Source organism: Cygnus olor, chromosome 4 (genome assembly GCF_009769625.2).
Source record: "Cygnus olor isolate bCygOlo1 chromosome 4, bCygOlo1.pri.v2, whole genome shotgun sequence".
NCBI lineage: Eukaryota > Metazoa > Chordata > Aves > Anseriformes > Anatidae > Cygnus > Cygnus olor.
The window spans coordinates 114,247-127,016 of NC_049172.1; the positions used below are offsets into that span (position 1 = coordinate 114,247).

General features: G+C 41.7%; 1 protein-coding gene across 13 annotated transcripts in view; it reads right to left on the bottom strand.

Moving 5' to 3' along the window:
* Nucleotides 1-12,770, bottom strand: part of WDFY3 (WD repeat and FYVE domain containing 3) — a 188,546-nt gene that overhangs the window by 67,917 nt on the left and 107,859 nt on the right. For all 13 annotated transcript variants that reach the window (XM_040555097.1, XM_040555092.1, XM_040555093.1 and 10 more), the window contains 5 exons: nt 9,975-10,152; nt 8,715-8,929; nt 7,045-7,157; nt 2,744-2,975; nt 211-311 (listed from right to left, as the gene is read on the bottom strand). In XM_040555097.1, the coding sequence (XP_040411031.1) occupies nt 211-311; nt 2,744-2,975; nt 7,045-7,157; nt 8,715-8,929; nt 9,975-10,152 (839 nt within the window). The remainder of the gene's footprint in view (nt 1-210; nt 312-2,743; nt 2,976-7,044; nt 7,158-8,714; nt 8,930-9,974; nt 10,153-12,770) is intronic.

A 12,770-nucleotide genomic window follows, 5' to 3' on the forward strand; every position in this document is an offset into this window, starting at 1 on the left:
TCATCATACATTTGTATTTTACATTACTTTTCATTCACTCAAGGGCAAAAATTGACAGCAACAGAAACATCAAGATACACAAAGGTCTCAACTATTAATGTGCAACATCCGACACCATAACATCACTTCTTGTCTTATAAAGAAATAAAAGAGAACTAAACATCATCAGATAGAAAATACTGCTAACAGTAACAAGACTTGAATACTTACCAGTTCCGATACCACTGACAACTGCACCATCAATAAGTCCTGTTGTGACAGCGTTATTGGTAGGTGCATTATGGGGAGCCAAACTTGGCAAGAACAGGCAGCTGTTAAATACAAGATGAGCAACAAACTAGAGTTTATCAAAGTCAGTATAACCAGAGTTTAATACAAACAAAATACAGCCTAGAAAAACATACCATAAGCATATTATCACTCTCCTTGAATTTATGTGGAAATGAATCCTCAAGATTTCTCCTTGTGAGGTAAAATTATCTTCAGTACAGAGACTTTTGGCAGCATGTGTCTTTGGTGCAAAGGCACAAAGACTTATGCTTATGCTGCTCCATAGCATAAAATGTTTCGTCCTGTGGAACCATAACTCTCTTTGCAGCCTTCGAGATGTTCTGCTTTCTCTGAAAAACTCAGTTAGTCAAAGATTCAAAGGATTTGGGAGATGTCTAGTATGGTGTCCTTATTGCAAGTACGTTTACTCTCACAGTGAGGCCCTGTTTTGCAGAACTAGCTAAGTATAGTCCTTACAAGAGCCACCACTGCTGCAGACACAATGGGAACAGATATAAGGAGTTACTCCCCCAGATACCAGAGGATTTTATGAGCCTAGAGGGTTTCCCTGATCAGCCTACCCGTGGTGAAGTGAAATCCCATGGGAATCACCACTTTGTTACATATACTCTCAGTCCATTGTTCTGGTCACAGCTATCCTCATCTTGATTACAGTTCTCATCATACACTTGTTCCTTCATCCCTGAAAATGTCATTTGCAGGGCAAATCCCCTACCATCATTGGCATTACAAGCATTGCAGAGGTCCATCAAACAACTGTCGACTCTGTTGAGTTCATGAACTACCCTGGGGACTTGAAAGCAGACCGAAATACGTTTACATCTTTTGATTGATTAGGGCATCCTTCATAGGTGACCCAGTGAAATTACAAGGGGTAGCAGGTGCCTTATGTGGGTTACTTCTGGGTGTGCAAGCAGCAGCTACAAATCTCCCAGAGCAATCACAGTGGCAATTAATTTTGCAAGCCTAATTCAATTTGTTCTTAGGAGAAAAAGTTTCTCTCTTTTCGAGCAAATAGAGCAGAGCTTTGACCAACATTTGTTTTCAAAGTTAAGTCAGTCCCTAACTACACCAGATATGGAGTTGGTTGCAAAACGTATATACTTCTCCACTACACAAAGCTCCAAAAGGAAGGCAGAGCACTGGAGTCCCAAAATACCCAGGCTAGTCTATGCTCTCACACCAGTCGTCCCCAATAAACTGGAACTTCAGCACTCAGAAGCAACTGGTTCTGTCAAAGGCCATATCAGAACAGAAAAAGACACAAGAAAAAGAGTAACCTAAATACTAGGTCTGGGAAGAAAATGACAAGAGAAATAATTTTGTCAGATGGTGCTGCTGCTGGTTCTATGAAACTGTAGAACAGTCCTGGAAAACAGATGATTTCTACCTTTTCCCAGAATTATCATAAAAACAGACTAAAGTGAAAAAGTTGAGGAGCTTCTCATATTAGAATTTGTTATGCTTTTGGGCTTCACACCATCTTCCATTATTGTTTGTTTGTACAACTAAAAACATCTTTCACGAAAATATTCTAGTCAAGATGTTTTCTCTTTTAACCAAGCTTCTGAGCAATTCAGAACAATTACTTATCATTCAGGACTTCATCCTCAACCATCTGACTTGAGTGCACCTGACAACACTGAACTCTGAGATACTGTTTTTCCAATTCTTTTCTGCCCATCTATGGATGAGGTCACAGGCAGTTAAGGAATACCTGTCTTCTCATAATCTCAGCCTGAATTTCAACAGCAATTCTGGAGATATTTAGTGCTTAGCGTGGGACAGAATGAGGATTTTCATTTTTTTCTTCTATGCCATTTTGGAAAATATTTGGCTTAAATATATGCTGACAAAGGTGTGATGTTTTAATCTTCTGAACAGTTGAGTTAAATCATGGTAGAAAAAGCAAGACATTGGTGACACCAGGTGCTACAATATAGAAGGAGTTAATAAGTGTTATATTCAGGCTACACCTCCAGTTAATTAACAATTTTTTCCAGTTATTGGGACTCAACATAGTTTCTACTTGACATATCTATCTGCTTTTCCTACTTCCTCATTTCCAAGTTCTTCAGCAATTTTAAGCAGGTTTCAGAGCACCTGGGCCATTCAGACATTGGACGGAAATTCTAGCAGCTACTGTGTACAAGGGTATGTTATCATCGATTATAAAAGGCGCACAAAATCCAGACCCAAGACGGTACTATCAACATTTACATATATATGGGCTTACACTTGCACACATGGCAAGCAAGTATTGGCTTGAAGTCATTAATGACAGAATGGAAGTTTATGCATCATCAAGTATTCCTGTCTTTTCTTTAAAGAATCGTTTTGTTTCCAGTTTGAGAATAGTTGAGAATAGTCCTTTAAAAATTAGCATGAAAGAAGAAGGTAATGAAACATGGCACTGTGCCCTCTGCTCCTTGAGAGGCACGCGTTACCTTACCCGAACCCCTCGAGAGAGGTGTCGAATTCGATGAAGGCAGGAGTAAGGGATGATCCATGAAGCCTGATGTCATGTGGGGTTGTCATGGACACCAGGCACTTGACTCTTGTCAGGGGCACTGTGCTACCTTCTGCCGGCTTGAGCAGGCTCTTGCTTATCCGATAGTGGCTGTCTTCGTGCAAACAAAAGACGCTGTCCGAACCCAGACCTTCCATTGAGGCAACCATGCTATCTACAGTAAGAAGCCAAGAAACAAGATGTTGCAAAAAGGAGGCATTCACAGGCCATTGATTGGGACTGTTCAGGAACTGCTTCCAGTGCAACAGCTGAACAATCGATGTCAGTCAACTGGTTCAGCCTCTTGGTTAGGAGATTGGGAGTTGGGAGTTGGGAAGCACTGATCTTGTTATGAAAACATTCAGCTGACATCAAGAGAGGAACATCTCATGCGCAGGACAGCACAGCAAGTCAGCGGTAATACCAGAAACCGAGCCAACAACCCACCTCATTACTTTGCACTGGAAAGCATTCCTTCCGCAGGCCTTGGAAGCATTCCTGTTACGTGGCCTAACGAACAGGAAAACCTCTGCCTTGTGTTGGTCAGATGCAGCAGCTCTAAACTCAAAGTATCGGAGCTCAGAATAAGCAGGCAGGCTCAAAAAGCTCTACCTAGTAATTTAACACAGTAACTGCTGGTATATCCAGAAAGCTAGCTTTGCCTTCCCTCCCCTGGGTTAGTAACTTTTCCAGCTCACATTTTCAGTTTTCACCATTTACTCCTCCCCTGCGCTGTAATAATACCCTGCTAAACAGAAATACAGAAATGCAGGGCTGATGTAGAGACAATCTGAATCTCACTCGTCTCTTTTCCAATATACCTAACCTGATGACATCACACACACTGGAGGGAATACAGTCACATTTTTCTACCTCAGAGATAGAAAAGAAAGTATCAGGGTTGTATACACAGTGGAGGGAAGGTATTGAATGCTTCTAGCTTAGCACCATCCAGGACACTTGCTAGTTCCTTATAAATAATTCAAACATTTCAATTAAAATAGTTTTAACAATGCTTTACGACTGGCCGTATGATGCAACAAGCCAATATCTAAAACTAAACATCACATGCTTTGGAGACTTAGCAATATTCTCCTAGTACTACCACCCACTGTGTCTTTCCTCTACTACATGAGTAGCTGCTCCCAAGCTTTACTACAGATGGATAATAAGAGGGAAGAGCAAGTGTGAAAGAGGGGATCAGACTGGCCAGAGCAATCCACTGATATTCAACTCAAACAGCCCATTACAGACATTCAGGACAGTTTACCAGGCTGATTCATTTAGTATCTGGAAAACAGATGTAATTACTCTAGTGTGATAATTGTAGCTGATGAGCCATTGCTGTACGAGGTATTCTATATGACGGATAGTGACAGGAAACCCCACAAAGGTATAAAGAACATTTTCACAGTATATGTGCATCTATCTATGATCTAACAATGCCTGTGGAGTATCCTGTCAAAATACATTGTTAATACATTCTCTCAAAGTTAACTACATAGAATCACAGAATCGTCTTGGTTGGAAGAGACCTCCAAGATCACCTAGTCCAACCTTTGACCTAACACTAACAAGTCCTCCACTAAACCATATCACTAAGTTCAACATCTAAACGTCTCTTAAAGACCTCCAGGGATGGTGACTCAACCACTTCCCTGGGCAGCCCATTCCAATGCCTAACAACCCTTTCAGTAAAGAAGTTTTTCCCAATATCCAACCTAAACCTCCCCTGCCGCAACTTTAGCCCATTCCCCCTTGTCCTGTCACCAGGCACATGGGAGAATAGACCAATCCCCACCTTGCTACAGCCTCCTTTAAGGTACCTATAGAGAGCGATAAGGTTGCCCCAGAGCATCCTCTTCTCCAGGCCGAACAATCCCAGCTCCCTCAGCCGCTCCTCATAAGACTTGTTCGCCAGACCCCTCACCAGCTTCATTGCCCTTCTCTGGACTCGCTCGAGCACCTCCATGTCCTTCTTGTAGTGAGGGGCCCAAAACTGAACACAGTACTCGAGGTGTGGCCTCACCAGAGCCGAGTACAGGGGGACAATCACTTCCCCAGCCCTGCTGGCCACACTGCTTCTTATGCAAGCCAGGATGCTGTTGGCCTTCCTGGCCACCTGAGCACATTGCTGGCTCATATTCAGCTGACTATCTACCAGTACTCCCAGGTCCTTCTCTGCCAGGCAGCTTTCCAAGCACTCATCTCCCAGCCTGTAGCTCTGCTCAGGGTTGTTGTGCCCCAAGTGCAGGACCCGGCACTTGGCCTTGTTGAACTTCATACAGTTGGCCTCAGCCCATGGGTCCAGCCTATCCAGATCCTCCTGCAGAGCCTTCCTACCCTTGAGCAGATCGACCCACGCAACTAACTTGGTGTTGTCTGCAAACTTACTGAGGGTGCACTCGATCCCGTCATCCAGATCATCGATAAAGATATTGAAGAGGACTGGCCCCAGTACTGAGCCCTGGGGGACGCCACTAGTGACCAGCCTCCAACTGGATTTGACTCCATTCACCACAACTCTATGGGCCCGGCTATCCAGCCAGTTTCTAACCCAATGATGCGTATGCCAGTCCAAGCCAAGGGCAGCCAGTTTCTTGAGGAGAATGCTGTGGGAAACGGTGTCAAAAGCCTTACTGAAGTCAAGGTAGACCACATACACAGCCTTTCTCTCATCCACTAAGCACATCACTTTGTCATAGAAGGAGATCAGGTTCGTCAAGCAGGACCTGCCTTTCATAAACCCATGCTGACTGGGCCTGATCGCCTGGTTGCCCTGCAAGTGCCGTGTGACGACACTCAAGATAATCTGCTCCATGAGCTTCCCTGGCACCGAAGTCAGACTGACAGGCCTATAGTTTCCTGGGTCCACCCTCCAGCCCTTCTTGTAGATGGGCGTCACGTTTGCTAGCCACCAGTCGACTGGGACCTCCCCTGATAGCCAGGACTGCTGATAAATGATGGAAAGCAGCTTGGCCAGCTCTTCTGCCAGTTCTCTCAGTACCCTCGGGTGGATCCCATCCGGCCCCATCGACTTGCGCACATCCAAGTGCTGTAGCAGGTCGCCAACCATTTCCTCGTGGATTATGAGGGCCACATTCTGCTCCCCATCCCCTTCCACCAGCTCAGGGGGCTGGGTATCTAGAGAACAACTGATCTTGCTGCTAAAGACTGAGGCAAAGAAGGCATTAAGCACCCATGACTAAACATGACTAAAACCAAAGCTGATTTTTTTAATTCTTTTTTTTTCCCAAGGATGGTGTGGCTGTTCTTTTTCATTAAAACCTTTATTTTACCACACACTTAAAATGTAACATGGTTACCACATAATATTAAATATCTAAATTTTAATACATTAGGAAAGTAAGCATATTGAAAACGAGCAATGAGGGAAAACGTAAATATCTGTTATGAAAAAATACTGAATGGTTAAAAAAGGAAATTGCTGAATTTTAAATAATTCAGAGTGGATGCCCCCAATCCAACTTTTACCTCTTTTTGAGAAATAATTATGAAATTGAGATTCTGCCATGTTTTTTTTTTTGCTGGGTTAGTTTTAAACTCTCCGTATTTCTTTCTCATTACTAGTGATGCTAATGATGATTCAAGTTCTAGAACCTAGCAAAAATCACCACAGTGGCGCTTGCATATAGCAGTTTCAGTTACTTTATCTGCCACTTCGCTGTAGCTGTGAGAGAGACTACACAGATGTCATGAAATGATGCGCACATAAAAGCATCTGAGAATATTTTTTCGTTTTACTGTTAAATAACTACCATCTCGGCATTTACTAAAGACCTAAAAGCAACCTACTATCATGGAATCACAGAATCTGCTCAAGCAGGGCCACCTAGAGTACTTAACCCAGGAGCACATCCAGGCAGCTTTTGAGTATCTGGAAGGAGGGGAACTCCACAACCTCTCTGGGCAACCTAACAACTTGTACCAGAACTCCATCACCTTCCCAGTAAACAAGTGCTTCATATTTAATAGTTAACATTCGTAAAATCAGAAATTATCGTTACCTCACTGGATGTGTATGAAATAAATTACCATGGTCCCTCCATGTTTAATTCTAATCTAACTGTCCTGTTGATTTCACATTCACACAAGGCTGGGGCAAAGTGAGGTCCTTCTGCATGTTTATCTATGCTTTTTTTCTTCTTTTTCTTTTTTATGTAAGTATGCAATTGAGGGATATGATTGATGATTACACAGATTTCTAGTACTTCAGCACTTACTTCTCATTTCCGGTTCAAAACTCAGTGAGCTTGGTTTGTGCACTCGGTACTGTTTCAACAGCTTTTTGTCCCAAGCGCCGCAATTTAAAGGATTTCCCAAGCATAAAAATTCCCTAGGAAAGAGGATTAAAAAAATTACAAATCGTATTGTAAAGATTTTAACCCAGAACGTCACCAAACCAAATAAAATGCCACTCAAACAAGAAGATGACAATTACTTGTATTAAATAGATTTTTAATCAAGAAGATGAATAAAGTAATGAATAATTCCAATAAACACACTTGATCCATTTGGAACAATTCAAATTTTGAAGACATACTATCAAAAGTTGCCCTTATTTCAATGATTATTTCATTGCCATTATTTCAATAGTTGAACAAAGCACGCAATTTCTTGGCAATAAGGCTACCGCATTCTTAGGGGTGAGCATCAGGATGCTCCCTGTTGCACACCCAGCAAGCTGAGCTCACCTATAAGGACAGGCCACAGGCTGACGTGAGAAGGAGACCTGTGCATTGATTAACCCATCTGTCCCGTTTTAGGTAGAGGATAGTTTCACAGCTACCAACATCTGCGTTTATGTATTTCTCTAATGTCTGTATCTACAGTTATCTGTATTACCCATATCTATGGTTTGGGGAAGATGAAGACCCTGCGATGAGACTTACAACACGCAAGCTCACTGCAGGATGGTTTCCAGTGCCACGAGATGTCACTGAAGGGAACAGACAAGTTGTTCTGGCTATAAGTCAGCCACTTAGCAGCCCCCAGGAGATTATAAAATTAAACGCTTCCTTATACCAGTTGAGATCCAGCAAGCAATTCAAAGTATCATAATGCTGCATGTGTACTTATCAAAGGGTTCCAAATACGCTCACGACAAACTTTTCAAATGTGCTTCTCTAGAAGCAGCACAGATGTAAAAACATCCAAGATGTTTTTAAAATGTTTATAAATTTTTTAAAAGATGAACTTTTCAAAGCTATGCATCACTACAATTTATGCAAATTATTAACCTAAAGCCACTTCTTTTACTTATCCCTTGTCTGTTCTCGGAAAATGTTACTTCACAACAGAGTTTGTCCCAAGTAAGGCCAGACAGCGCTACCAAAGTTGAAGAGGAAGGCAGCAAGCCCAACTCTTGCTACAAGGGCTTGATTTTTCCAGACATTTCTTCTATAGCAATCCTACGTTCCCTTCACACAAAGTAAAGGGCCAAATCAAACAGCTAGCCTGAAACTTTTGTTATCTGAGATATTTAACACTGCACAGAATCTAGGAATCAATTCCCTTCTATGGCAGTGTCGTTTTACATTCATCGTGTTTCCTCCTCCTAACAACCTGGCCAGGAACTGCATTTTGGATAGCTACTCGTTATTTGCAGGAAGGAAAGAATTACAGAAGTTCAGTGCAACCTCTGTGGAAAAAAATAAACATATTTCCCCCCCCCCACACTCCTCCTTCCCCTGGTGCCCAACATCTCCAGGGTTACATGGCAATTAACAGAAGCGAGACAGTGTATTTAAGGAAATATAAAACAGGATTCTGTGCCATCACTACCACACAAGGTCGTTTATGCTCTCTAACAATCCAAGCTATTTACAGCCAGCCAGCCACAATGCAGGCACAAGGGCTCAGCTCTGCGGGACTTCAATGGCATCTTTCTGACCTCAGCACCATCGGCTGCAGGGCCTGGGAAGACAGTCTTTCAAACATCCTCTGAAGCGGGGGATGCAGCAAATGGTCCTCATCAGCCAGAGCGGCGCTGCATCTTTGTAGAAGTCGTGCATGGAGCCCGGCTTCGCACATGACTTGCTGGTTTCGCTCTGTATGCACGAGAGATTGCAGGATATTGGCCACTGCTAGCTGGAGGTCCAGCGCATGCTGAAAAAAAGGAAAAAGCATAGCAAGTTGAGAGGACACAAAAAGAAAAGACAAATAGAAGGAAGCCCTTATGCATCATAATTAAAGGAAAACTACCCTTAAGCAATTGATACACAAAACATCCTGTCCTTAGATGCATGTGCATCTTGCAGGAGCGATGAACCCTTCCATCACTTTCTTTTTCTGAAGAGAAAAAAAAATCAGTGATATGAAGGACTACCACGGCCCTTGTGAAGAAAAAAAAAAAGGCTACTGATGGTTACTCTAACCTCTGCTTTCCCCAAGAGAAGAGAGTCAGTTTAGAATCTGCTTAAAGTGCACTAAATTATTTTTCTGACAGAGAAGCTATTTCTACTAACCTATCAGCATTATCATCTCTAGAAAACAAGGTACACGCTACATAACAGCCAAATTAAAACCCTGAATACACAAAATCTCCATGCTCATCACCAGTAGAGGACAACATAAAAGGCCTTGCAAATTCTTGTAAACTTTTCGAAGTTTTTTTTTTTTTTAAAAAAAGCGTTCTTCAGGGAAGTCATCTCAAATATAAAACATTAAAGTAAGTTTTTTGCTAAGAACTTGCAACAAATCCCTCACATACAAACCACCAGTAGGGGTTTGGGATTGGGAATTGTACAAACCAGGTAGTACCATTCAGAGACAGAACTTATTCCAGATATTTCAAACAGATCGTATGTACCGAGCTATAATGTCCAACCCCATGTCCTCCATGTACTACACATTAGGGCAAACAAGAACTCATCACAATGCTTGGAAGCATATCTGACAGCCATTTCAGACAATATTTTTGAACTTATACATCTTTGCCAGGCATTTGAAAGAAATAAGCGAATCCAAGCTAACACAAGAAAATGATTTGTATCAGACCTCTTCCTATATAATCAACTACATAATTGATAATTCTGTGAAACATATTAGCTTCTTGGCATGAATTAAGTTTACACCACCTCTTTTCTACTTTCTGTAGCCATCCTTTAACCTAGTCTCTCTCAAAGCTGAAGACAGCAGATTTTTTCCCTACCTCTGGGTGTGTAGTTGATCCAACAGAGACCAGGAGATCCAGCATTGCAAGCATAGCACCAGGGTGGATAACAACTACGTCAGAGCTTTGCACAGACGTGGAACCTGTCTGGAGTTTCACATCAGGTATGTTTTTCTGAGGGCAAACAGGAGGCGTTGAAACAGAATGATATGCGTGCCTGCAGGACAGAAAAACAAATCACCATTACAACACCCATGTACTACCAGCTTTGCATTTTATTTTATTCTTCAACAGCTGCTGTGAAGTTAGACTGGTACGCAGACATTATTCCTCTCGTTCCCCTTCCCTCAGGTCAACAACCCAAGCACTTTCTTCTTCTCAAACCCATTGGAAGTGTTTCCCCAAAGACAACCTGGAGGACTCTCAATTTACTGCGATCAAGTGCCCTCCGGAGTCATCTGTTCCCTAGGTGCTATGCAGCCTAAAGAACATAAAAGTTGCCTAATCTCTTCCTTGTTTTCATCCTAGTTGCAGTGGCAGCACACAGAAGCTACCACCCTTCCTGTTCTCTGGAAGGGATTCAGCTTGCAACACAGTAATCCCCGTTTTCTTTAACAAATACTTATAAAAGACACCAGCAAACAATTGTAGGCAGCCTCAAACTAACCTACAGGAACCAAGTTCGTCTTGGTGCACAATCCTGCCAGCAGCCCATGTGTTTTTAGCCTTCCAACAACTGTTATAACAATCTCGTTTTATATCAATCTTCTTTATTGTATATATAGACCAAGTATTTATCATATATACTTATTTCTAAGAAGGAAAACATACATCTTATGCAACAGTTTAATTGAGAATCAAGTACTGCTTGCCATGTTTTCAGAAAGTGAATCCAGCTAAAAAAGGGTCTTCTGTCTATCACATCAGCAAAGAGAACCATTTTGTCCCTCCTGCTCTCAGTGATGGAGATGTAACTTCAGCAGAAACAACACTCAGACTCTGTGCCCAGCCATTAGGCACTTCACAACAGGAAACCCTTTTCTTTTTTTTTTCCCCTGACAAAAACAGGACACAATGGGTGTGGGGACGGCTGCGAGTACAGTTCTGTCCTGAACATTTTGATGGCTGCCTCTTGACCACACAAACCAACAAGAAACAGCAACACCATGTGGATTTAAAGCCAGAAGCACTGGTTAGCTTAGCTTAAGATGGGATGTTAGTTAACACAGCACAATCTTCCTGTACTGTCCAGAAAATGGGCTGGATGAAGAGAGTTTCAACAAAAGCATCTCCGTCATAAAGATTATTGACAGCTCTACAGAAATTTGCCTACTGGAACAACCCAAGAGCACTTGTTACAAAGCGCATTTTTCAAGATGAAATTTCTGATGCTTAACTCCTTTAGCTAACACTTGCATCGCACACGGAATAGGATGACAGGTTTAAGAAAAAAAAAAAAATGTATCTGTCCAAATCAATTTTCCCAAGTATTTCCACAAACTCTCTTCCACTAATGTTTCAAACAAACTTCTCTAGCAGACTTAGTGCTTGAAATACCAGGTAGGTAGAAGTAGTCTTGGTTTTCCCTTTGAAACTTAAATGTGATTAAGAAGAGCAGAACAACTTGTCACTACTATCACTCACAGAAAGCATCTTAACCCTTTTCACTTTCTTAATGCCGAGATGGAAATATGGGCCATTTTTTTCATGCATCCTAGCAGCAGTACTTGAGCAAAAATCTTCCCACCCACATCTGAACAAGAAAACTGTTGCCTCTTTACAACATCACCTTGAGAGCCTCAACACACAATTTACAGGATACAATTCAAAAACCTGCTTGTATTTAGCAAAGCTCTTCAGTCTAATGAAATCCCACTCCAAGATGCTCTGTAAGAACAAACTTCCATCTACTTTTAAGCATAAATTTTACTTGTACATGTCCTAACCATCACTATCACATCAACCTCATTAAATACACTTGGAAACTATAATACAGCAGTACAGGGAGATCTGAATAAAACTCCAAGTCGATACTCACTATGATTCACAAAAAAGCAGATGGTCCTCACCTCAAACTGCCTGCCTTTCAACACTGCATACAATGAACTGGGAAGGGGATACCCATCACAACCAGACAATTTGTTTTTCTGTCAGCAATATAGCCAAAAGGTATAACCTAAAAGCAAACATTATTAAGTGCATGTTTTGCACAGCATTTTAAAATACACTAACTTCCCTATGTAGTTTTCCATACAAGAAGTACTTGCATAAAAACAGGGAAAACAATTCAAAAGCATTTCTCCAAGCAGAGAAAAGAACTCTCAAAATTCTGCCAAACTGTTGATCAAATGTTATCCACCAATGTGTCAGCACCGACTGCAAAAAATTCATTTACCCATGCTTATACACTACTCATATCACCCCTTTAGGGAGGGAAAGGAAGCACTAGACAAGGTAAAAAGCCCATCTGACTGTTATGAATGACCACCCTAACAAGCCATCAACCTTCGGACTGAAAGTACCTCTTCCTGAAAAAAATTAGTTAGGGGAAAAGAAATCCTGCTGTATTACTTGATCGACTAGCCTTGTCTGAACTTCTTCGAGCTGCTCCTGATAGTGTCATTTATACCTCCCTTAGACCACTTCTTATGCAGACCTTATTCGTTTTCAAACAGGAGCTTAACTCCAAGTGATTCAAGTGTATGGAGATATTTAGATGTCATGTATTGGCATCACTACCTACAATTTGCTATGAAACATACCTTTATGTTTATTTTACCCAGTAAATATAAAAGCGAAAACACACACCTCATAAATAATAGCCACTTCAGAGAA